This window comes from Mirounga angustirostris, unplaced genomic scaffold (assembly GCF_029215605.1).
Source record: "Mirounga angustirostris isolate CCGP_5_RB_7025 unplaced genomic scaffold, mMirAng1.0.hap1 SCAF_5, whole genome shotgun sequence".
Classification (NCBI taxonomy): Eukaryota; Metazoa; Chordata; class Mammalia; order Carnivora; family Phocidae; genus Mirounga; species Mirounga angustirostris.
The window spans coordinates 7,191,872-7,218,471 of record NW_026991713.1 but is presented as its reverse complement, the minus strand read 5'-3'; the positions used below and the strand labels follow the sequence as shown (position 1 = coordinate 7,218,471).

At 42.9% G+C, this 26,600-nt stretch overlaps 1 protein-coding gene across 1 annotated transcript in view; it reads left to right on the top strand.

Moving 5' to 3' along the window:
* Positions 1-26,600, top strand: part of MEI1 (meiotic double-stranded break formation protein 1) — a 75,178-nt gene that overhangs the window by 2,481 nt on the left and 46,097 nt on the right. Inside the window, exons 2-15 of the mRNA XM_045866804.2 lie at positions 659-782; positions 1,589-1,639; positions 3,646-3,719; positions 5,042-5,147; positions 5,666-5,869; positions 7,496-7,626; positions 12,188-12,302; positions 13,344-13,460; positions 14,835-14,934; positions 15,057-15,191; positions 20,599-20,713; positions 21,589-21,680; positions 22,504-22,645; positions 24,693-24,804. Of these exons, the coding sequence (XP_045722760.1) occupies positions 659-782; positions 1,589-1,639; positions 3,646-3,719; positions 5,042-5,147; positions 5,666-5,869; positions 7,496-7,626; positions 12,188-12,302; positions 13,344-13,460; positions 14,835-14,934; positions 15,057-15,191; positions 20,599-20,713; positions 21,589-21,680; positions 22,504-22,645; positions 24,693-24,804 (1,618 nt within the window). The remainder of the gene's footprint in view (positions 1-658; positions 783-1,588; positions 1,640-3,645; positions 3,720-5,041; positions 5,148-5,665; positions 5,870-7,495; positions 7,627-12,187; positions 12,303-13,343; positions 13,461-14,834; positions 14,935-15,056; positions 15,192-20,598; positions 20,714-21,588; positions 21,681-22,503; positions 22,646-24,692; positions 24,805-26,600) is intronic.

Sequence of the window (26,600 nt, the reverse complement as noted above, 5' to 3'; positions counted from 1 at the left end):
GGATGTAGTTAGTTGTACCCATGTTCCTGTTCTATCCTCAGTGTGTACGCCCTTTCTTTACCTAACTTTTGCTACTGTCTTGAGCACTTTACACAGCCACTACCCAGTTCCCTGTACAGGGTGGTGAACTGAGTGTGAGGATTTATGTCCATGTCGAATGGAAGGATGAATTTCTCTACCGACCTCTTTGAGGCTCATGCAGGGTCTCCAGAATCACTCTCCTGGACTTTTGAAGTGGAAAGGGCACTGACCTTGGACAAGACCTAGTTGGAGACAGATTTGAGTCCTTGGGAATGTCTCTGGGCTTCTGTTTTCTCATCTATAAAATGGTGACAATAATACCTATTTTTGCTTGCTTCACCAGTTTGCTAGGCTTAAATGAACTAGTAGACAAAAGAGTGATTTGTGAATAGTAAAGTGCTCTGTAAATATAGGGTAGTGGGAACCTTAGCTCATGTATAATCCTCTGTATAAACACATGGATTCCTTTGTGTAGATGATGCCCTTTTTCATGCTCCCTTTAGGGATATATGATCTTACTCTAGTTTAGGTAAACCCTCCAGTATCATCTTGCAAATATATTTAGAAATTATAATTGTTTGGGTTCAGAATGGCTGAGACTTGGTTGTTACGGAATGTTTTTTTCATCTGCCCCAAGTTGGTGCGCAAGAAGCATGTGCTGTCCTGCTTCCGAGATGCTCTCTTGAGGCATGCCTCCCTGGTCATGCAGTTGGTGGCTCAGGATCAGAGAATCTGTATCCACTTCATAAGCATGCTTTTCGGTGAGATTAAAAGGGAAACTTGGCATGAATTTTGTATGTATAGCATGTATATTTGTTTTTGGGTTTGGAGAAATGGTCTTGGGAAGACAATTTAGGTTTTTTGCCATGTAACAGTTTATTAGTAAATTGTTTTGTCATATGATGAAGAAATGATCCCCTTTCTAAGACACATGATGCATTGGGTGGTAACTGGCTTTGCTATAGCTAAGAGGTTAGTAAAAGTGTGAATATGAATATGGGAAATGTGTGATCTTTCAAAAAGTCCACTCTGACCCTTGAATAGGATCAGAAGGTCCAGACTAGACTCCATTGACCTGGTGTGACCCTGATTGAATTACTTTCCCTCTTCTGTGCCTGAGATGGATTAAAAGGTCCCTTCTTTTAATATAATTATAACGTCCTATGGAAAGAGCCCTTTCAGGGAGGAGGGGAGCTAACTCATATTGGGTACTTTTCTCTGCTAGAGGCTTTTCAGGCTTTTAACTGCCAAGACAGTTCTTTAAGGGAGAGAAAATGGTCCCCAAGGCTAAGGGAAGTCATGGTTAATAACTGGCAGAACTGGACTTTTACCCCAGGTCTATTGCAGACTCCAGAGCACTCAGTTTTTATGCTGTGCCACACTGACTGTTTTTATCCTTTTAAAGCCAGAGTGGGTCACTGAAAGTCTAGGTGTTTGGTGTCGAGGATAGCATTTATCTGGGACATTGCTTAAAGCTGCTATTAGTCTAGAATTTATAGTGTACCTTTGTGGTTTTGTTTCTCTTTTAACTATTAACCATCCCCCTCTCTTCTCCCTCGGCTCCAAGGGCTGTTATGCAATGTGGAAGGTGGGAGTGTAACAGACCTCTGTATTGAAGGTAAGGTGAAATTGTGTGTACCTAGCATTTGAAGCTGAGGATATTAGCCTGAATTGCAGCTCTGGTTATTTGAGATCTTGATGAAATAAATGTTTTATTTTAGAGACATATCAAGAAAACTCAGTTGTCAGTCACTAAGTCTGCACTTCTTTCTCAGGCACCTACTCTGTGCCAAGTACTGTATCAGATACCAGGGATATATAGATGGGTAAGACATGGTTCCTGCCCTCTAAGAGTTTACAATCTGGAGGAGAGTTTGGCTGGCAAATAATGAGAGCTGATGAATACTGTTAGAAAGGCATGTACAAACTCTGTTTTCATTCCATCCACATTGGTTGGTTGGAAGTTATTTGCACATAGGTGATGGTAAAAGCTGAGGAAATGTGGGAAGGGTGCCTGGCTGGCTCAGTCAGAAGAGCATTATGACTCTTGATCTTGGGGTTGTGAGTTCTAGCTTCATGTTGGGTGTAGAAATTACTAAAATAAATAAACTTTAAAGGGCTCAAGGGGAAAGAAGACAAGGGAGTTGGGATAGGAAGATTCTTGCAGAAAGAGTAATTGTATCAGTTATGGTCTAGTCAGGAAACAGAAACCACACAAGTTATTTAAACAGGGAAAATTTTAATATAAAGAATTATTAACTGGGTAACTGAAGGCAAAAAGAGAACACCAAGTTTTCACAGAGGTAGCAATTTCAGAAAGCAGCTTCCACCCTTAGAGCTGGGGAAACAAAAGGAGGTTGGAATTATTAAAACATAAGTTTTCTCTGTGGAGAGGATGCTGCTTGACTGTTCCTGGGTCCATGACCATCTAGGCATGCAGTTAGCAGCTGTAATAGATCATAAGTTAATAGGATCTGTATAGGGTGCCTGGGTGGCTCAGTTGGTTAAGCGACTGCCTTCGGCTCAGGTTATGATCCTGGAGTCCTGGGATCGAGTCCCATATCGGGCTCCCTGCTCAGCGGGGGGTCTCCTTCTCCCTCTGACTCTCTTCCCTCTCATGCTCTCTGTCTCTCATTCTCTCTCTCAAATAAATAAAATCTGAAAAAAAAAATAGGATCTGTATATCCCTCTGACCATCTCTAGGTCTAGATAATGTGGACAAACAAATATACCACTTGAAGTTCTGACCACTGGCAGGAATGGGGAGCTTTCCCTTCACCATTCAGCCACTTTTGAGTGGGGCTATAATCCTAAAGCCATCCACTTCTGGTTGGTGCCAGCATAACTTGCAAATCTTCATCAGACCCCAGGAACTTTACGGAGGCAGTAGGCTCTAGGTAGAGACTGCAAAGCCAGAGAGAGAAGAAGGACTTGCTCCTTCCTCATTGTTTCCTGTTTGCTGCCTGCCTTCTTCCTGTTTCTATTATCCTAGAATGCTTCCTTACCTTGGAAGTGGCAGAGCCTTTCTGCAGCAGCTGCTAAATCTAATTTGTAGCTTTTCCCAGACTTGCAGAGCCAGCCTCTTCTTCACCACTCCTCAAACATACTAGCAGAAACATCACAAATGATTGTATAGAAGGACGGGTTTGGGGTTGAAAGATAATATTGTAGGCAATTATTGGCATGGGAACTCACCCATAATTCTGTTTTCTAGTATATGAAGGAGCAAATTGTGAGGAGGAAAAAAGTAGAGATAATATAAAATAGTAGTTTTCAACCTTAGCTTCACAATAGACTTACCTGGGTAACTTAAAAAATATCCAAATGCTTAGGCTCTTTCTCTAGAGATTCTGATTTAATTGGTCTAGAGTGGGAGTTGGGCATTAATATATTTTTTTAACTTCCTAGGTGATTCTAATGTGCAGCCTCATTGTGAACCACTGATATAAAACAATGAAGAAGCCAGAAATCCTTTGGTTTAGATATGTACACACAGTTTAACTGGGGAGATAGAAAAGACTATACTGGTAACACAAGCAAATGACTTTGAGTAGAAGGGCTATGAAAGGTGAAGTGTGGGCCAGGGGTTGACTTCTGGTTAGTAATGCTACTGTGTCTGCTTAGTCCTCATCCAGCTTACAACTCAGCTGAAGTTAGAGCACATCATACATTGCCTGCTGGATGAGTGCCACAAAGAGGTCAGTAAATAGATGTGGGTTCTTAAGTACCCCTCAGAATCTTCAGATATCAGAGCTGGGCCCACCCTTCTTTGGATAGATAGATGGGGAGATTGAAATACAGAGGGAAAGGGACCTGCGTGAGGCCACTGAGTCAGTGGCAGAGCCAGAGCTAAGGCTTGGGTCTTCTGATCCTGCTCCACTACTGTTTGCAGCCTCCTTCCTTCCCCTTTCAACCTTCCAAATGCTATCTCGGTGTGGTGGAGTCCCATCTTTCTGACAGAATCATCCCATGGTTATTCTCTATGTCCTTCTAAGTACAACATGGATTTTCTTGATCAATTTATCAAGGAAATATGTTTTACTATGTCTTGGCTTGGTCTTTTTATTTGGTTTAGATTGTATACAGTATTTTATACTGAAGTCATTTGCTTTTATCTAAGCATCTAAGGCAGGCACTGAGTAGGTATATTTAACCTGCCTTCTTCAAGGTAGTCAAAGATACCAATTCAATAAGTAGCTTTTACATTGTGTTTAAGATTTAGGAATAATATCAGAATCACTTTTTATTTTTTGCAAAAGGAAGACAGATGTTTATCTTAACACCAAGAGCAACATGTAATTATAAATTATACTAAGTTATCATTTCATTATAATTACTCTGCATATGATTAATATATCAGCTTGAATTTATAATTATATGTATCAATACTTATCATTATGATGGTGCCACTTAACCCTTTTGAGTACTTTCAAATGCTAGGCACTGTGTTAGGTGGTTTACGTGCAGTATCTCATTTAGTCCTAACAACCCTATGAAGTTGATACTATTATTATTTCCCACCAGAGGAATTAAGAGTCTTGCTTAAGATGCTATAGTTAGTTGCTAGAGAAGGGAAATATATACTACCGACTCTCCCTGTAAACCATCAAGCATAGGGCCTGGCAAATAGTATTCAATAATGGCTATTATAATGATAATAATAATAATACCTTTTTTTTTTTTTTTTGGTACTGATCCAGAATTCTGTCTTTATGATGTTCCTAACTTTCACCCCCCAGTTTCTGGCTCTATAGAAGACACAATATGCTAATTTTAATTCAGTTTAACAGTCATGTCCTGAGCTAAGTACTGAGCACTCTGAGAGGAATCTAATCAGAGCTTTTCCCCAGGGTCTTCCCAGTCCAATAGGGGAGATAGACACTTAGTTAAAGAGGCTGATTACTGATTGTGTTGAGAGACACATACAAAATAGGCTTTGGTCTGGATAGAGCAAGTTACATTTTGGTGGGAGATCTGTCCTGATCCTAATAACAGAGCGGAATGTGTTCACTCTCTATAGCTGTGTAACATGCCCTCCATGAGAGGCAGCCTGGCCACCCTGACCCTTCTCGGCAAGTTGGTGGATGCCATCCCTCCCCTGGCAGACAAACTTGTAATGGAGCACAGTGAGTGACCTCTGGGAAAGAGCTGCCACTACCCTTTTACCTGCTTTGATCACACTTCCATCTGGGTGGTCCATTCAATATATACACCTGGGAAGTCATTACTTCTCTAGGTTTTAGTTTTCTCATCTGCAAAATGTACTCTATGTTGGCCAAGTTGAAAAAAGTATTTATTGACTCTGGTCTTGAGCTATTTTGATTCTTTATGTTAACACAAACTAATTAAATACCTACTTTTGAACCTTCCTTTGGGTGAAAGGAGGAATTAATTTTGGAATATAAAGGTACTTTTTTCTATCAGTAAAATGCAAATAAATATCTCACAGAGTATTTACCTCAGAGTAAATCACTGCACTTCTCTAAGCCTTGGTTTTCCCTTTTGATTAAGTACCCAGAAATCATTTATTATGGGGGATTATAGGGGATTACCATTACTACCCTACTGGGCACAGTAGTTTGGAGTTTCATACAGCAGTTGACATTGTGAGGTTTCCCTGGCTCCTTGGCTGTTTTATGGACAGGTGACCTGGTGGAGCATCTGTTGAGAGGTTTAGTGTACCCCAATGAGGGGGTGCAAGCTTCTGTCTGTTACCTCTATGGGAAGCTGTACTCCTCACCAGTGGCCGCTGAGACGCTTTCAGGCCATTTCCGGGAGAAGCTGTGTCCTCTCTTCCTTTCCACCCTGGATGGTGCCCAGACAAAGGAGCTACAGATCAACTGTTTGGGTAAGATGTAGGACTGGAGAGAAAAGAGAGAAAGCTTTTGAGGTTTTGCTTGAGAACTTGAGATGTTGGCTCTTTAGTGGTGGGGAAGTTTGCTGCTTTGCAAAGGGTAGAAGTCATGGGTTTGGGAGCTAAAATGCACAGACTGTGATAGATGACTAGAGTTGATGTGGCATCTTAAGAATGTTGCCTTTGGGCACGTGGGTGACTCAGTTGATTAACCATCTGCCTTCTACTCAGCTCATGATCTCAGGGTCCTGGAATTGGCCCCATGTTGGCTTCCTGCTCAATGGGGAGTCTGCTTCTTCCTCTCCCTCTGCCCCTCCCCCTCACTCATTCTCTCTCCCTCACACTTTCTCTCTCAAATGCATAAGTAGAATTTAAAAAGAAAAAGAATGTTGCCTTTGGAAGGAAAAGAAGAAAGAAAGTGGCACCAACAATTTTCTATCTCTGGTTTTTACTGCCTGTCCTAGTGTATCCTGTTTTTGCTGTCAGGTTAATCTTCACACTGCACAGCTCGTGTTCTCTCCTTTTCCTATTTGAAAAATCATCTATCATCCCTCTGGCCTCTGGGGTGATGTGCAGGTGTTTCTACTTGTTATTTGAGGCTCCTTGGGAGCCCCAGCGTACCCTTTCAGCCTCTTCTCCTGCTGCTTCTTTACATAGGTACACAAGATCTATCAAATGCTTCTGAGTAGGGAGCTTTCACATTTTGGATGGAGCACATGGGCACTATGATTGGTGACTGGGTGAGGGCCTGTTCCAAAGCAGGAGCAACAGGGAAAAGCATAGTCTAAGTAACAACAGCTTCTTTTCACAGTTTAGGCCAAGAGTTCTGTTATGAACAGTCCAGTCACACATAGTGTGTGTTCATTTTGGGCCAGGCCCTGTGCCAGGCTCTGGGGTCATAAAGATGAGCAAACCCAAGCTCTGTTCTGAAGGAGCTCATAGTCTAGTATGGAAAACAGATGTGGACAATTAGAGCCCTGTGTAGTAAATGTTGTCATGGAGGTTGCCCAGAAAAGTGTGGGATTCTATTCAACATTGTGTTAGAGGTCCTCGCCAGAACAATAAGGCAAGAAAAAGAAATAAAAGGTATCAAAATTAGGAAGGAAGAAGTAAAACTCTCTGCAGATGCCATCATTTTATATATAGAAAACCTTAAGAACGTCACAAAAAACTGTTAAAACTAATAAATGAATTTAGTAAAGTTATAGGATATAAAATCAGTTGTTTTCTATGCGCTAACAGTGAATTATCTGAAAAAGAAATTAAAACAATCCCATTTATAACAGCATTAAAAATAACAAAAGTACTGGAGCACCTGGTTGGCTCAGTAGGTTAAGCGTCTGACTTTGGCTCAGGTCATGATCTCGGGGTCCTAGGATTGAGCCCCACTACAGGCTCTGCTCAGTGGGGAGTCTGCTTGTCCCTCTCCCTCTGCCCCCACCACCCTGCTTGTGCTCTCTCAAATAAATAAAATCTTAAAAAAAAAACAACCCTACAAAATACTTAGAAATGTTTAAGGAGACATGAAGAAGTTTCCAGAGGATGTTTGAGGGGCTACCTGGGGTGTACTCTGGTACCTATACTCCTCTTGCCTCACCTCCTACCCCTTTCGTTTTCTAGGTTTGCTGAGGCAGCTGCTGAAGTATGATCTCTTTGTGTCTGTGATCATGAACAAGTCTGCAATGGCGGAAAGTACTGAGGGTGTTGAGGGGCCACCAGAAAAGACCTCATTGCCTTTGGTGCTCAAAAAGGTGATTGTCTTGTGATTCCTGGTCTCTAGGTTCAATAACAAGGGAACCTGAATGGCTCCTGGCCCTTGTATCACTACTATCTAAGATTTTCAAGGTGTTTTCTTCCTGACCCAAATAATATGCTGTTAGAGTACTGAAAGTACAGTTGAACCTTAAACAACACAGGGGTTGGGGCACTGACGCCCCCCCATGCAGTTGAAAATCCACATATAACTTTCAACTCCCCCAAAACTTAACTACTGATAGCCTACTGTTGACTGGAACCCTTACTGATAACAATCAATCAATTAACACATATTTTGTATGTTATATGTATTATATACTTTGTTCTTACAATAAAGTAAGAAGAAAGAAAATGTTATTAAGAAATTCATAAGAAGGAGAAAATATTTGTAGTACTGTACTGTATTTATTGAAAAAAAATCCATGTGTAAGTGGGCCTGTGCAGTTCAAACCCATATCGCTCAGGGGTCAACTGTAGGTTTTATTTCAGTTGTGAATCCTTATATGCATATCTTCTCCTTAACATCTAGGCTGGCTGATAATGCAGAATACAGGCAGCAACAGAAGCAAAACTATCTCGGTTGTTTTAGGGATAAAACTCAAGCTTCTTAGCTTGGTACCTAGAGCCCTCTTTCTCTGGATCCTGTTTATCCCTTCAGCCTTATTAACCTGTCTCTTCCACCCCACAACCCAGTGCTCCAGCCATATGTAACTTCTCCCTGGCCTTGCATGTGCTAGGACATCCTGTCTCTGTGCCTGTGTAGATGCTCTTCCGCTTTGCCTTTCCCCTCTCCTTTGTCTATTGATCCTTCAAGGCCTATAGGGTTCCCTTTTCCTCTTGGTTTCTTTAGGTAGAATGTACCTTATGTCACAGCACTTACTTCACCATATTGTGGTTGATCTACTGGGAGTTTCTTTAGGGCAGTACCTGAATTTGGCTATACCTCTCTGTAGTGCTCAGCACAGGGCTTGGCAGAGCTACTTATCCTCATCTGATAGTGGAGATAATCATTGATTGACTAGACTGTGGGACTCCTGCAGGAAGGAGGAGGAGCCCTGATCAAAAGTGGGAAAGGGCAATTGGAGATAGATAAGGTAAATATTAAAAACCAGCTTAAACTGCTCCTCCTTGTTTCCCTGGGATGCCTCTAAAAAGGTCCATTCAGGGCCTGTGAACTCTGAAGAGCAAGTCCTGTGTCTCTGAACCAGAAAATCTCATACTGAATTCTTTTCTGTGCTCATTTTGTTGCTGCCATCCTGGAGTCCATGGTAACATCTAGTTAGAACATTTGATCTCAGGCTAAGCAGGGCACAAGGTCTTGTGTCCTCACAGTGTGCCAAGGAAGCATAATGGTGGCAGGGACAGAGATTAGAGAGCACTTCCCTTGGGGGACAGGACATTGCAGAGATAGGAATCTTGGTTTAGGGGTACTATCCTCCATTCATATATGGAGACTGTTATTCTCTTGACAATTTTGGATGATCAACATATTATTTTACTACATTAACCAGCAAGGTTGCAGCTACGGTGAGATGAGTGAGGCACTTGCCTTAGGTGCAAAATTTAGGGGATGCTAAAAAACTCAGCAATCAAGATAGATAGTATTTTAATGCAATATTTTTTTAAAAAATCAATTTGATTTTTTAAAAAAATCAGTGCACAAAATTCATAATGAACAAAATACCAAAATTTTAAATAAAGAGAAGACTGACATGTATCCTTTTACCTCTGTTCTGGTATTTTTGTCAGATTCTAATGCTATTCCTTCCCGCTTTTGGCTGATAATCAACTTATTCTTCCAAAATTTAGGTCCCTGGGAATATATTGTCAATGTTTGTGTCCCTGCTGTTTCAATGTTTATTCATTCATTTAGTCAGATACATACTGAGCACTAATGCGATATATCAGTCACTGTGTTAGGCACTGGGAATATCATGGTATGTAAATAGATGAATTCCTTGCCCTTGCATGGTCTAGTGGGGAAGGCAGGTTATGAACAAGTAAATGGACAAGGAAAGTAATTCTTGTTTTGCTACAAAGGAAATAAAGAGGAAATGAGATAGTGAGGAAGGCCAGCTATAGGCTGGGTGGTCAGGCAGGGCCTCTCTGAAGGGTTGATGATTGAGCTGATACTTGAAGAATTAAAGTAAGCCAGTGATCAATTATACCTCAGTGAAGCTGTAAATAAATAAATTAATTAAATAAGTAAGTAAGCCAGTGATATGCAGAATGGGTAGAAAAGCATTTCAGGCAGAGAGAATAACAAATAAAGGCTAGAGGAAGGGGGATGCTTGATATGTTCCAGAAGCAGATGGAGGCCAGTGGGATGGATGGTGCGTAGAATGTGAAGTGGCCAGAGATGAGTCTAGAGATTAAGCAGGGAAAATTGTGCAAGTCCTGATGGGTCATGGTAAATAATTAAGACATTTTTAAAAAGATTTTATTTATTTATTTGACTGGGTGGGGGGCACAAGCAGGGGGAGCGAGAGAGGGAGAAGCAGGCTCTCTGCTGAGCAGGGAGCCCGATGTGGAGCTCAATCCCAGGACCCTGGGATTATGACCTGAGCTGAAGGCAGATGCTTAATTGATGGAGCCACCCAGGTACCCCAATTAGGACTTTTTTAAAGATAAATTTTCAAGTTAATTTTGTTTATGATGGAAAAGTAGGATTGGAGTGTTTCTTTCTCACACAATAAGGAATATACACTTTAAACCAAGAATCATTGTTTTGCATAAGAGTTGAATATCATTTTTCTAAGATATATTCTATTTCACATTTTAGCAGCTCTGAAATTGGGAGACTCTTTACCATCAATAGTGTGTCATAGTTTAATTATAGCTCTTTTTCTTTTAGTGGCATATAAAATAATAATTTGCCTTACATCAATAGCATCTTGAAATACATGTCATTTGCTATATAAAAGAGAACAAAATAAAGATTAAGACTATCTAGAAACTCCTTTACAAACTAACAGAAAGGTTGGTCAATCATGTGTCCATTTTTAAGTCTGACATGACTGATGCGTTTAAGCTTGCAGTCCTCAGATGTGTCTCTACCAGATATGAGTGTGACTTTGTCCTTTTCCTCTGAAGCTCTAAAACCAGACACACTCTCTTTTGTCTCATGATATATGTTCTACTTGCCATTTTCCCATGGGAGGCCAGTTTCTCCTACTCTCCTAACTACACTTGCAGTTAACCCTTTCCTTGATTTTTTTAAAAGAAGTTATAATTTTTTTTAAAAGATTTTATTTATTTATTAGAGAGCAAGCAACCGGGAAGGAGAGGGAGAGACAATCTGAAGCAGACTCTACATTGAGCGCAGAGCCCAATGTGGGGCTCGATCCCATGATCCGAGATCATGACTTGAGCCAAAACCATGCTTAAGTGACTGAGCCACCCAGGTGCCCCCCCTTTCCTTGATTTCTGAAAGTGTCATGGGACTCCTAATAGGTATGGTGTCCAGTAGGAGTTTGGATGTTATTCAGAGTACAATGGAAATTCATTACAATGTTTTGAGTAGAGGAATAACCTGATCTGAAACTTTGGTGGAGGAGGCATCTCTGCTGTAGGAAGACTCCTAGATTTGGACATGGCTGACCTGGGTTTTTGCCTTAGCTTTGCCACTTATTAGCTGTGTGGCCTGGAGTAAGTGACCTCCATGAGCTTTAATTCCTTCCTCTGTATGTTGGGAGTCTCCAAGACCACCCCCAGGTTCAATGATTCGCTAAGAGGACTCACAGGACTCAATAGATGATCATACTCACGGCTATTATTTATTGCAGTGAATGAATACAAAGCAAAATCAGCAAAGGGAAAACGCGTATGGGGTAAAGTTCAGGGGAAAACTAGGCACAAGATTTTGAGTCCTCTCCCAGTGGAGTCAGACAAGGATGCAGTTTATTCCTCCAGCAATGAATTGTGGCAACACATGTGAGAGGGTGCCTGGCAGGGAAGCTCATTAGAGTCTTGGTGCCCAAAATTTTTATTGGGGGCTGACTGGTCACGTTGGCACCCTCTGCCTAGCACATACCAAAATTCCAAACTCCCAGAAAGATGACAGGTATTCAGCATAGACTACATTGTTTGTACAAATAACTTGGTCACAGAGAGTCACTCTTATTGGTTCTGTGAGTGGTGGGAGCCCTCCTGAAATCCAACTTCCCAAATCCAGTCATTGGCCAAGTTTACAGATGGGCCTTTCTAAGGATAACAGCCTCATGCCTGCATTGTTAGTTCTTTTCGGCACATTCTGTAAAGTGAAACTCACAGTAGAACCTTCCCGTGTTATCCTTCAGGCTTATTGCAAGCATCAAAACCAGATGAGGGCTGTGAAAGTACTTTTGCCAGTGAAGGCCCAAACCTTTCTTGGTGGCGGTTTTAGTGTTCTTTGATGCCATTGTGTTCTTTTGTTCTGTTTCCCACCTGCTCTTCTTCATAGAAACCCCTTTCCATAATCCATAACTGCTCTCCCTGAGCACCATCCTTGTGCCTGACGCTGGATAGGCCCTCCGTCAGTGTTGTGACTGCAGTACTTCTTGTTGCCTATTTCTCCAGCTTCTCCTCTCTAGAGACGAGACTCTGCAGGTGGCCAGTACCCACTGTATAACTGCAGCGCTGGTCCACTCCCCAGTGAAGCATGCCCCGGCCTTCATCCATGCCGACATCCCAGGTAGAGAACTCCTTCTAATCTTCTCCTCTGAAGACCCCAGAGTTCTGACTGGAGACCCTGGATTCCCAGTAGCAGCAGCTGTCCTGTTGGGGTTCTTTGATAATGTGTACTAGAGAGACAGGTTGATGGCAGGCTCAGCTGTACAGGACAGACTGTAAGAAGTAAGCCTCATAAAGTGAATCCTCTTGCTACAGATCTCTTAGATGACCTTGAGCAAACTGTTACTGATCTTTTTTTTTTTTTTTTTTAAGATTTTATTTATTTATTTGACAGAGAGAGACACAGTGAGAGAGGGAACACAAGCAGGGGGAGTGGGAGAGGGAGAAGCAGGCTTCCTGCCAAGCAGGGAGCCCAATGCGGGACTCGATCCCAGGACCCTGGGATCATGACCTGAGCTGAAGGCAGTCGCTTAACCAACTGAGCCACCCAGGCGCCCTAACTGTTACTGATCTTTGTCATTTAGTTGACCATCTAGGAATAACACCTAGTGTAGGGTGATGGAAAGACCTGTGGACCAGGAAGGCAAAGGAAACTAAGGTTTCTCAAGGGCTTGTTATGACCAGGAAATATGCCCTGAGGTGTACTGTAAGTGTTGCCACATTTAGGTCCTCAACTTGGCTGTTTTATGGATAAGGAAATTGAGGATCAGAGAAGAGAAACAACTGGTGTAAATTTACAAGGCTAGTCACTGGCAGAGAAGGGTATGCAGTCAAGCCTCTCTGGCTCTAAAATCTTCTCTCTGCATCATGCTGTTACCCATCCTGGGAAATAAGAGACCTGAGTTCCAGTCCCACCTCTACCATTAACAATAGCTCTTTCTGGGTCTCAGTTTCCTCACCTGTTAAAAAGATGAGGTTAGACCAAACCCTGAGGTTATTTTTCAGGTTTATCTGTGAATTCATGATCATGTCTCATGGAAAGAGTGTGTGAACAGTTGAAGTAACAGGTGTTAGATGCTGAATAAATCCAAGGCCCTAGATTTAGTGAGGGGACTATGATCACATGACTGTCATTTATTGTTTTCTCCCCTCTCCCGGCCAGAGTTCCTCTTTGAGCACCTTTCCTCTTCCAGCGAAGTGCTTGTCTGGTCCAGCTACAGCTGCTTGATACTCCTGGCAGAAGAGCCACTCTTTTTTTCCAAGTGCCACACGGTGTACGGTTGGTAGTGGGAGTCCTACACTAGTTCTGGGTAGGGTGGTGGTCAGCACTTTTTTTTGTTGTTGTTAAGTAGGCTCCATGCCCAGCATGGAGCCCAGTGTGGGACTTGAGCTCATGACCCTCAGATCAAGACCTGAGCTGAGATCAAGAGTCAGATGCTTAACTGACTGAGCCACCCACACACCCTTAGGGTGGTCAGTACTTTGAAGTCGGGTAGAAGTAGGATTGATGGGGGGCTAGCCTACACCTTGGAGGGGAGTGCTGGGTCTGGTCATTTCCATCAGCCCAAAGTCATTACCAGATTCCATATGCAAGCCATGATATCCAGACAGTTCCCTTCGCTGATTAGCAGAAGTCTGTATGCTTGGCAAGAGAAAGGTACTCCTATTAGCCCCTGAATGCATTCTTCCTGTACCTTAAGAACAACTTTACTCAGCCTTGGATTCAGTCTTTTCCTGTCCCCCAGGTAAGTGTCTGTCTAGTTAGTCCCTAAGTTTAGCTGATTCATTCTTTCCTGGTTTCTTGAAACTGTCCCTTCCTCTTCCTTCCTGGGGATACTTTTTTTGTCTGGGACTTTTTTTTTTTTTTTTTTAAGATTTTATTTATTTGCGAGAGAGACAGTGAGAGACAGAGAGCATGAGAGGGAGGAGGGTCAGAGGGAGAAGCAGACTCCCCGCCGAGCAGGGAGCCCAATGCGGGACTCCATCCCAGGACTCCAGGATCATGACCTGAGCCGAAGGCAGTCGCTTAACCAACTGAGCCACCCAGGCGCCCCTTGTCTGGGACTTTTTATATCATGTCTGGATTTTTAGACTGGGCACATTTAGTCATTCATTTTATATTCTATGTTCCTGTTCTGTGCCAGGCACTAGGCTGGGATCTAGAGATTTAGCGATACATATAATGTGGTCCCTGTCCTCTGGAAGGGGAGAGAGATACAAATGAGCCAATTAGGGCTCTGCCAGAGGGGAGTATAGGAGGTGTGGGAGCTCAGTGGAGGCTCATAGCTCTGCGTGAGTGGATTAGGGAAGGCTTCCGGAAGGAGTGGAGGTCTGACCTGATTCTTTGAGAAGGAATATGAGTATATCTAGTGGAAAAGGCACAACTCAGTCAATAGGCATTTACTAAATACCTCGAGTACCAGGGCCTGTGCTATGGCTTGTCCTGAGTTTCAGGGAGACAGAGATGAATCAGATAAGGGCCTGCCCTCAGAGATCTCACAGTCCCATTCCATCAGTTCAATCTTGTTAGGGCCCCTCCATGAGGGGCCACCAGCAAATATGTGCTGTCCAGAGCCTCTCACTTCTCCTGGGCAGACAGTGAAGGAACTACCAAGCACTGATCCCTGGCCTCTGCTGTGTCATTTTGAGATAGGGATCGAGTCAGTTGTGAGGAGCCTACAGGGAAGCCTGAGGATGAACAACACAGAACTCCACAAGCAGGGCCTGCTGCTTTTTGCTGAGATCCTGACTCGGTGAGCAAAGTGATGGGGTGTCAGGCCTGTAGGGGCCAGACTGGAGAAGGAAAGAAGTGTTTATTCCTGGTGGTGTCAGTGATAGGCATTCACTTATTCATTGCTCATTTACCATTTCTCAGGCAGCCAGAGGAGATCAAGCTGTTCACAAGCTCAGACATGTGTAGAGATGCTGGCCGTGCTCTCCAAGAAGCAGTAAGCAGCCCTGTGCTGGAAGTGGCTGCTGAGGCAGTGAAGGCCATTTCTGCCTTTCTGAGGTGAGAGACCCAAGCAGGCTGAACTTTCTACCTCTCTATGCCCTGTGGGCTAGGTCAAGGCAGGGAAGCTTCCAGGCAGTACTTATCCTTTAGGTCAGGGAAATTTTCTTGAATTTTTTTCCAATACTCTATTTACTCTGTTTTCTCTTTTTGGAACTGCTGTTCAAATGTTGGACCTGGACTGGTCCTCTAATTTTCTTTGTTTTCTGACCATTTTTCATCTTTTTGTCTTTATGCAGTAGTTTCTGGGAAATTTTCTTGACTTTATCTTTCAACCCTTCTACTGTGTATTTTATTTTTACTTTCACATTTTTTTTAAAGATTTTATTTATTTATTTGACAGAGAGAGACAGCGAGAGAGGGAACACAAGCAGGGGGAGTGGGAGAAGGAGAAGTAGGCTTCCCACCAAGCAGAGAACATGACCCGAGCTGTAGGCAGACACTTAATGACTGAGTCACCCACGTGCCCTACTTTCATATTTTTAATTTGGAAGAGTTCTTTCCAATTCTCTGCATGTTTTTTTTTTTTTTTTTTTTTTAAGGTAAGCTTTATACCCAATGTGGTGCTGGAACTCATGACCCTGAGATCAAGAGTTGCATATTCCCTTGACTGAGCCAGCCAGGTGCCCCATCTGCATGTTTTTTTTTTTTTTTTTTAAGATTTTATTTATTTATTTGACAGAGAGACAGCAAGAGAGGGAACACAGGCAGGGGGAGTGGGAGAGGGAGAAGCAGGCTTCCCGCTGAGCAGGGAGCCCGATATGGGGCTCAATCCCAGGACCCTGGGATCATGACTTGAGCCAAAGGCAGACACTTAACGACTGAGCCACCCAGGTGCCCCACGCATGCTTTATTTATTTATTTATTTAATTTATTTTATTTTTTAAATTTTATTTTATTATGTTAGTCACCATACATTACATCATTAGTTTTTGATGTAGTGTTCCATGATTCATTGTTTGCGTATAACACCCAGTGCTCCATGCAATATGTGCCCTCCTTAATATCCATCACCCAGCTAACCTGTCCCCCCATCCCCCTCCCCTCTAAAACCCTCAGTTTGTTTCTCAGAGTCCATAGTCTCTCGTGGTTCATCCTCCCCTCCGATTTTCCCCCTTTCATTTTTCCCTTCCTACTATCTTCTTCTTCTTTTTTTTTTTTTTAACATATAATGTAGTATTTGTTTCAGAGGTACAGGTCTGTGATTCATCAGTCTTACACATTTCACAGCACTCACCATAGCACATACCTCCCCAATGTCCATCACCCAGCCACCCCATCCCTCCCAGCCCCCACCACTCCAGCAACCCTCAGTTTGTTTCCTGAGATTAAGAGTCTCTTATGGTTTGTCTCCCTCTCTGGTTTCATCTTGTTTCATTTTTTCCTCCCTTCCCCTATGCTCCTCTGTCTTGTGTCTTAAATTCCTTATATCTGTGAGATCATCTGATACTTGTCTTTCTCTGATTGACTTATTTCGCTTAGCATAATACCCTCTAGTTCCATCCACGTCGTCGCAAATGCAAGATTTAGGGTTTTTTATGGCTCCCATGCAGGTCTTAAAATAGTATTTTATTCTATTTATTTCATGGATGTAATTTTTTAAACATCTCAGTCTTTTGTTTTAGTCCAGACTTCCCCCTGTTTCCTTTCTACAAATTGTTTTTTCTGCCTGAAATGCTCTTCCCTAAAATCTTTGCACAACTGGCTTCTTCCCATCATTCAGGTTGCATTCAGAGCATCTTTCCCTAACCGACCCATTAGGCTGTGATAGCACCTACCAAACACTTGATAGTTCCTTGTTTATTCATTTGTTTTGTGTCTCTCCCCACTATGATATAATCTCCGAGAGATCAGGGACCATGTCAGTTTGTTCACTACTCTACACCTCACTCCTGAAAGCGTATGAATGAAGGATGTCAAAATGGATGGTAAGACTAAGAGATCCTAAGATCAGGATGCGAAATTATTCCTTAGCAAGATGCTTGATATCTTGAAAAAAAGTAATGGAGAAAACTTATATTTACTTATAAAATAACTTTTATTTTATTTACATGTTTTCCCTTCTAAAAATCTAACAAAGTAATATATTCAAATAATAAAAAATAAAATATACAGGTTTATTTATTTTATTTATTTTTTTTTTTTAAAGATTTTTTATTTATTTGCGAGAGAGAGAATGAGAGACAGAGAGCATGAGAGGGAGGAGGGTCAGAGGGAGAAGCAGACCCCCTGCTGAGCAGGGAGCCCGATGCGGGACTCGATCCCGGGACTCCAGGATCATGACCTGAGCCGAAGGCAGTCGCTTAACCGACTGAGCCACCCAGGCGCCCAAAATATACAGGTTTATAATGAAACAGAACAGTTCCCTGTCCCCACTTCCTAAAGGAAACTAACTGTAACTCATTTTGGTTTCAGTTCTGGTGATTATCTCCCTACATCTAAACAATATGCTTATAATGCTGTCACTTTATTTATGAATTTAGGACATTATTCATTGAGTCACTGGTAAGAGACAAAGATTTAGGTCATATTATTTTGTCTTCTCTACATTCCCTTAGCATCTTTGCTAGTTAATATTTTATGTCTAAAAATCTTTAAATAGTATACTTAAGACTTGTATTTCTTGTTCCCTCAACTTCAAGGAGTATCTCTTGACTCCCTACTTGGTTAGCTAGGTATATTAGCATCTAACTTTTCCTTTCTCCTCCCCGCCATCTACTTCTCAATGTCAGTCAGCTGTACCTTTAATTTGATTTAATTTAAATTTTTAAAAGATTTTATTTGTTTACTTGAGAGAGAGAGAAAGCACATAAGAGGAGGGAGGGTCCGAGGGAGAAGCAGACCCCGCTGAGCAGGGAGCCCGAAGCGGAACTCGATCCTGGGACTCGATCCCTGGACTCTAGGATCATGACCTGAGCCGAAGGCAGTTGCCCAACCAACTGAGCCACCCAGGTGCCCCTATACCTTTAATTTTACATGGTAAAGGTTGTTAATAATTATAGTCTCTTCTGTAACCATATTTAAGTCTTTGTGATTTGACTCTAGGTTGGTTCTAAAAAGGGAAACAAAAAGTGACATTTACATTACAATAACTTCAGTCTGTCTCCTTTCCCTCTCTGTCCTTTCCTGGATTTGAATCTCTAAATCTGGGGCATGAATCCCAGTGAGGGGGAGATGGGTAAACCAACAGGGTAACAAAGGCACAGAGGAAGAGCAGTGTCAATTAGAGGTGCCCTTGTAGAACTAGAAGTCTCCCAGAAGTCCAGTGCTATGAGGGACTGGTAGCACCTTCCAGGAAGGAGGAGGGTGAGGTTTGAGCTGTGCTAAGAGGGATGAGAGAGATTTAGGTTTGTGGAAGGACCATGTGGGTGGGAAAGTTTAGGGGTCACTTAGGGTACAGTAGCCAGTCTGGCCAGCAGGTTGTGTGAAGGCGAGTAATACATGAAGGAGCTGGGAAAGCAGGTTGGGTCAGAATTGTGGAGAATGCTAAGTAGGAGGCTGGTTACTAATCCTGAGATGATTTTACTTTTCATGTTAATTTCCCAGACTGTTTACTGAGGTGGTCCCTCTGAGGTGGAGTGGTTCACTGGGTCTCTGGGAAGCACACCTGGAAGGAGGAATGAGGAATGAGAACTGCTGAAAAGAATTTAAAGGTGGTGGACCCAGGGCTTGACAATCGGTGTAGGATAGAAACTTAGAGCTTCTAGAAATGAAGAAGGAAAGGGGAAATCAAGCCTTAACTGAGTGCCTGTCAGAAGGCCCAAGAGATTTTTTTTTTTTAAGATTTTATTTATTTATTTGTGAGAGAGAATGAGAGAGAGAGAGAGCACAAGAGGGGGGAGCGGGAGAGGGAGAAGCAGACTCCCCGCTGAGCAGGGAACCCGATGCGGGACTCGATCCCGGGACTCCAGGATCATGACCTGAGCCGAAGGCAGTCGCTTAACCAACTGAGCCACCCAGGCGCCCCAGAAGGCCTAACAGATTACTCTCAGTGTTCAAAAAAGGCCCAGGGATGAGGGTTGACATAGATTTTTCTTTAGTTACTGCACTGGGTTGAATAGCATCCCTCTAAAATTCATGCCCACCCATAACCTGTGAATATGACCTTATTTGGAAATAGGGCCTTTCTAGATACAGTTGAATTAAAATGAGGTCATACAGTGCAGGCTCGTAAATCCAAAGACTAGTGCCCTTATAAGGAGAGGGGGATTTGGACATACAGTAACACAGACACACACACACAGGGCAGATGGCCATGTGAAGAGGCAGAAAGTGGAATGATGCAGCTATGAGGCAAGGAATGACAAGGATTGCTGGCAACCACCAGTGGTGAAAAGGCAAGACAGGATTCTTCCCTAGATCCTTTAGAGGGAGCCAGCAACACCTTGATTTCAGACTTCTAGCCCCTGGAACTATGAGAGGATAAATTTCTGTTGTTTTAAGCCATGCGGCTTATGGTAATTCGTTGCAGCATCCCTAGGAAACAAATGCAACTACCTAATACCCTGCCAAGTAGTCATTCATTCATTTAACATCTTTTCAAATTTATCATCTGTTTATAATGCATCTAGCTCTGTTTAGGTAAAATGAAAAGACTGAGCTGGTCTCTGGCCTCTTGGAGCTCGCTATTAGACCAGTCTATGCCTCTTGCCTCCCTGAATCTGTGGGATATGAAAGTTCAGGTGAACCCTAAGTATTACTTTCCACATTTACCCCACACTCAGAATGACTGAATCTCCAAAACTAGTTTCTAGTCTTTGCTTATAATTTCTAAGAATGAGGAGCTCACTCCGCCTAGAATTTCCCTTTTACCTCTATAGAGTTTAACTCTTAGGAAGTTCTTCTCTATTCTGAAATAAAGTCTGAGTCCTGATAACATTTCCCTATTAATCGTGGTTTTCCTTACCAAGGTAACAGAGAGCAAATTTCATCTTTCTTCCCCAAGAGAGCTTATTACTAATTTGAGGACAGCGGTCATATACATGTCTTGATGCACCTTAAGTTCTAGATAATACTTCTTTCACCAGGGGGTCCTTCTCTGTGAGAAAGCCCGCTCTCTCCTTAATAACAGCAATAATAGTCCTAGCTGTCATTTAAAAGGGTTACTATCTATTAAGCGTCATGCTAAGTGCTTGGCATACATTATCTAATTTGATCCTTAAAAGATTTTTATGAGGAAATTACTATTACCTCTCATTTAATAGATGAGGAAACTGAGGGTAAGGGAGGATGAGGAATGTGCACAAAGTCACGCAGCTAGACAAGTGTTGTAGCAAGGATTTTTATCAGATCAGATCCTGGACCCATGTTCTGATCCATCACACTGTGCCCCATTGCCTGAGAACCTGATGGTATCTTGGAAAACCCTTACCTTACCCTGAGCCTGCCTTTGTCTGTCTGGCTGCAGGAAGGACCATCAGAATGTTCCACCGGTGCAGTACAGGGAACTGCGGGCCTTGCTTGAAGCAATGCTGAGCCGCTGTGCAGATTTTTCCCAGACCCCGCTGAACAGGAAGCCCCTGGTCAGTACACTGCATGCAGCCTGTTTCTTCTGGAGATCATGCTATAATGTGTTTTAAGAAGATAATTGTCTTACCTCTGTATGCCTCTTTATAGCTTTTTCTCATGCACACACATCTATAATGAGATGTGATTTTTCTCCCCTAATGGCAGAGCTGTGAAGCTTAATAATTGTTGTCCTCATCTTTGCAGATTTGGAAACTGAAGCCACAGGGTTAAATACTTTTTCTCTAAGGTTCCAAACTAGCAAGTATCTGAGTTTGTATAGTAAATCCCAGGGTGTTTGTACCCAAACCTACTATACTATACCACTTTGTCTTTTATATCATCCAAGCAGTTATGGTAAACATGCTCACAAAATTATTTAAGGCTGGATTCATTAGAGTCTTCGAAAGAATCTGACCAATGTGCAGTGTGTTGTAATTGTTGGCTTTTAATGGTCCATGGACTTAAAATATCAGAAAGGATATGGGTAATGTGAATGCTGGTTATATCTTTCAAAATTAACTTTGGAAACTAAGCTTACCACACCTGATGGGGTGGGATTTTCATGTGTTTTGGAGCAACTGATATGGGCATTAGAGCCAGTTAGGCTAATGTCCACCAGCCTGTGACAGCTTTCGGCATATAATAGAACAAGAGCCAGTCCTGTGGCAGAGGGAGACAGATAGTTAATGTTCCCCCTTCTGCCATTTTTAAAAGAGTTATTAGATGACTAGATTTTCGAGGATATAACCAAGATCTCCTGAAAAGCGTTAGGTTTATGTGAACGCCAGACTCCAGTGGGAGAGGAAGAGGCCTGTGGTCCTCCAAGCACAGATTGGGACACAGAATAGGTACTTGACTAGTAGACGCCCCTCTCTCCTTCTTACTGCAGGGTCATGCCTCCAGTAGAGATTCAGAGAAGGCCATTCTTCGAAGGGGAAATTTTCTCCTGAGCACTCTGGAGGGATTTAGAAATGCCTGCAGGTGAGGGACCAACCCTCTGTGGTCTGAGGCAGTATTATGGAGGGTTGGGGTGGGAAAGAATCAGACTAAGGATGGAGTTCTAGAAGCAATAGTTGATTTCTGATGCTTTGCTGCATAGTGAGAGCACTTTGGCTGGGGCAGAGGTTGGGGATGTATGTGTGTGGAGGGGTGTGTAGAGAAGGTTTGAAGAAGAGGAGCTAAAGTAGGAGGTTTCCAAAGATTCCCTCCTGGTGAAGTTTTGTTACCATACAATGAGTTTCTGTCTCATTCAGCTTTGTTCCTCTTCCCAAATAATGAACCCCTATAGGTGTTTGCTGAATGCTTGTTGGACTAATTTAGTTCACGGTAACAAATGTTTTTTGAATCTACTCTGTGTCAGGCCTGTGGCTAGACAGTGGGAGTAGAAAGATAAGATCAGATCGACTCCTGCCCACAGGAGCCCACAGTCTCTGGGGAAGAGGCAGTTTTGTATATATATGTGGAATTCATTAGTTGTCACAAATCTGGGAAAGGCATTCCTGGTAGAGAGAGCAGCATCTGTAAAGGCAAAGAGACGTGAAACAGCAAGTAGCATGGTATGTTCAGGGAAGTACATGTAGTAGGGTAGAACAGTCATTATTATGGGAGAAGGGGTGGGGAGCACACAGCTGAAGGAGTAGCCAAGGACCAGGTCCTCCATCATTGAGGTCTCTTGAATTTTCTCCAGATCTGCTGATGGGGATACTTTCCCTGAACCCTGAGCACAGGCGTCCCTCTGGGAGGATGCTTCTAACCTATATGATGTATAGGTAGTAGTGGATATACTTACACATTGATTTCTTAGGTTGGCTGTGGAATTCCAGAGCGAGCCTTCAGCCCAGGAGAACCCATTTACAGCTCCCAGTGCCGAGAAGGAAGACACTTTGGAGGCCTTCTCAGAATTTCTTCTCAGTGCCTGTGACTCCCTTTGTATTCCCCTGGTGATGGTAGGTTCCCCTGAGCTACAGATAGCATGAAGTTTGGGCAGAAGAATGTGAGACTGAGCCAGGCCGAGAGACACAAGGCAGCGAGTACTCAACTGGACCTTCTGAGGGTCTCAGTGGTATTGTTCTTCAGACACTTTTCCTTTGGTTTTAAAAACAAAGTGTGGGGGCGCCTGGCTGGCTCAGTCGGTGGAGTGTGCGACTCTTGGCCTTGGGGTTGTGGGTTCGAGCCCCATGTTGGATGTAGAAATTACTTAAAAATTTTTTTAAATCTTAAAAAAAAACAAACAAAACCCAAAACTCTAAAGTGTAGTGTTTCATTATACACTAACAGATGCCTCTCAAGAAAAAGGAGAAAGCAGTAATAATAAAACAATAAGTAGATAGTGTTTATGGAGTGATAAATGCTTCGTAGTCATTACCTAATTTATCATCCCAGTGACTGTGTGAGATGGGTGCTATAATTATCCCAATTTAAAGATGAGGTTGTCATGTTCTTTTTTTTTTTTTTTAAAGATTTTATTTATTTATTTGAGACAGACAGAATGAGAGAGAGCAAGCACATGAGAGGGGGGAGGGTCAGAGGGAGAAGCAGACTCCCTGCCGAGCAGCGAGCCAGATGTGGGACTCAATCCCGGGACTCCAGGATCATGACCTGAGCCAAAGGCAGTCGCTTAACCAACTGAGCCACCCAGGCGCCCCAACCCATGTGTCTTTATGATTAGTAAAGAACAGTGGGAATGTCTGTGATTCAGGGCTTCACTAAGGAACACACATGTATTTTGTAAAATGAGATTTGGCCACTCTGAAGAGACACCTGGTCCGAAAGAGCTTCATTTTGAGTTGACTTGAGATGGAGGTGGTAGGAAGAGCTGGGTCCAGAATGGCTGATTGCTTGGCTGATTTTGGGTGAGCCCTGTCCTCTTCGAGGTTTGGACATCTTGAGTGCCTTTTAGTCAGGGCACCTCCAAACACCTACTGGGAATAGTAGGTGGCAGCAGGCATAGAACCAGGCATCCTCTGGTTCTGGAGGCATAGACCTCTCGGAAGAAGCCTTTGAGCCAGCATGCCAGGGTCTTCAGGTGGGTAACAGTCAGGAGCCATGGGCTGCATGCATGCTCTGATTGGCACTCACTAGCAGTAACACTTGGGCAGTTCACGTTGGTTTCCTCATCTGCTCTGCCCTCTTCCTAGACTTACAAATTGTTAGAGTCAGATCTAGAACTGGGTGATAGAATTATATTATTCTTGCTTCCTACTTTTCTGTATTTTATACATTTTCTTTAATGAGCATGTATTATCTTTCTAAATAAAAACATTTTTTTTTGTTTAAAAACCAAAGGAAAGGTATCTATAAGAACTATGTCTCTGAGACCCCAGCTTTTACAGGTAGGGAACTGAGACACTGAGAGGGGAGGGGGTAATGGAAGGGCACACAGTGACTTTGTGCAGAGCTTGATCTGGAACCCAGGTTTGTCTACTCTTAATCCAGAGCTCTGTCTGGTACAGCAGGCCGCCTCATGACTGGGGTGTTCAGAGGTCACATGAAAAATAAATGTGAAAATAGTTTGTAAACTATATGATTATTACTGATGGCTATAGTCACAGAAACTTGAGTATCAGGGAGGGATGTCTGGCTGGTAGAGCATGTGACTCTTGATTTTAGGGTCATGAGTTCAAGCCCTATGTTGGGTGTGGAGCCTACTTAAAAAAAAAAACAAAACTTGAGTGTCACTCTGCATTATAGTTTAGAAAGTACTTTTTACGCATCAGATTTCATTTGTTTCTGGGAGCTCGGTCTTGTTGTTATTACTGTTTTATTCTTTTTGGTACAGAGATCCAGAGAGGTAGTGTGTCTTATACAACTTATTAAGTGGCAGATATAAGCCTTGGATGCAGGCTTGTGACTTCAGGTTCTCTAGCTTTTCTTGTGCCCTTCAAGTAAAAGGGGTTAGTCTGTTGTTGTAGATTTGATGCCAATTTTGCTGATGCTTTCTTCTTTGGAGGCTCAGTCCCGGTGGGCTGTGTTCTCCCTTCTGGTTCTTTGCAGAGGCACTCAGAGCAGGCCACCCACCCAAACTTGATGGAAGTTTTCCTCTCGATTCTACACAACCTCTTTGTCATTGTTCCCCACATGAAGGAGAAGTTCTCCAAGAAGCTCGGTAAGCAGCAGGCAAGTGTGGAAGTGGGAGGGAGGCAGGTGCTCAGGGTATTCAAAGAGAGCATAACCTGTGGGCAGGAGGTTTATGTAATCACTCAGAGTCAATATCCATATTCTGCCCAGGGTTGAGTAGAAGGGAATACCATCTAACAACCAAAGGTACTTAAAGTAAGTTCTCAAATTTATTGATACTTCCCTAAGAATGTCAAGGAGTTCCAGTTCAGAGCCCACAACACATGTCTTTCCACGTTGCTCTCCATACTTGATATTCCCTCAGACCTCACAGGATGTTTAGCATCTCTGACTCCTGAGTGCTGAATGTCAGAAGTACCCCCAGTCATTGTGACACCTGAAAAACGTCCCACATACTTCCAGATGCCTTCCGGGGTGGGGGGGGCAATGGCACTCCGTGTGAAAGCTGCTGTTTAGCTGTACACTGAACTGCCTTCTTAAAATTGAACCCCAGTGGCTCTCGACTCCCTCAGCCTTTTCCAGGCCTTCTTGCATCTATTTATTTTCTTTTCTCACTAGTCATTTTTTCCTCTCAGGGGTAAACCTTCCTTTCTCACTTCTCCAGTTGTCACCCTGTAAATACTTCAATCTGCAGAATTAGCCCAGGAGTCAGAGTTAGAGTCTCTTTTATTTTCCTTAGAAAGTATTAGTGGGGCGCCTGGGTGGCTCAGTCGTTAAGCGTCTGCCTTCGGCTCAGGTCATGATCCCAGGGTCCTGGGATCAAGTCCCACATCGGGCTCCCTGTTCGGTGGGAGGCCTGCTTCTCCCTCTCCCACTCCCCCTGCTTGTGTTCCTGCTCTCGCTGTCTCTCTCTCTGTCAAATAAATAAATAAAAAAAATCTTAAAAAAAAAAAAAAAAAGAAAAAAGAAAGTATTAGTGATGGTGAGAATGGGAAGGGGAAACAGCCAAAAACAGAAAGGGAGGAGAGAGAAAGGTAGTAATAATTAATAACTAATGGCAACTAACATTTATTACACTCTTACTATTGTCAGATACTGTTTGTTTGTGAGAGAGAGTGAGAGCACAAGCTAGGAGGAGAGGCAGAGGGAGAAGCTGACTCCCCGCTGATCAGGGAGCCTGGTGCAGGGCTCGATCCTAGGACCCTGGGATCATGACCTGAGCCAAAGACAGACACTTCACCAACTGAGCCACCCAGGTGCCCCTAGATACTGTTTTTTTTAAAAAGATTTATTTATTTATTTTAGAGTACGCACAAACAGGAGGAAGGGTAGAGGGAGAGGGAGACAAGCAGACTTCTCACTGAGCAGGGAGCCTGCAGGTCTTGATTCCAGGACCCTGAGATCATGACCTGAGCTGAAATCAAGAGTCAGATGCTCAACTGACTGAGCCACTCAGGAACCCCTGTCAGATACTGTTTTAAGTGCTTTATATGTATTAATTCATTTAGTTCTCAGAAAATCTCTAGGAAGTATGTACTATGATTATCTTCATTCTATGGAGGAGCATACTGAAACTCAGAGAGGTTGAATAACTTGTCCAAGATTGCACTGGAAGAGGTGTACCCAGGATTCAAACTCAGGGAATCTGGCTCTGGAGCCTGCTTCTGCTTTCTGAATCTCTTTGCAATGCTTGCCTCTTATCATTTAAAGCCTTGCCTTTTATTCCTCTCACATAGCTTATAGTGGAAGGTCTACCACAGAGGAGTAGCCCCAGGGCTCAGTCATGCAGGGCTTTGTTGGTCATGTGAGGAATTTGGACTTTATCCTAGGAGCTTTGAGTCTTAAAGAAGAGGAGTGATAGGCTCAGATTTCTGTTTTAGAAAT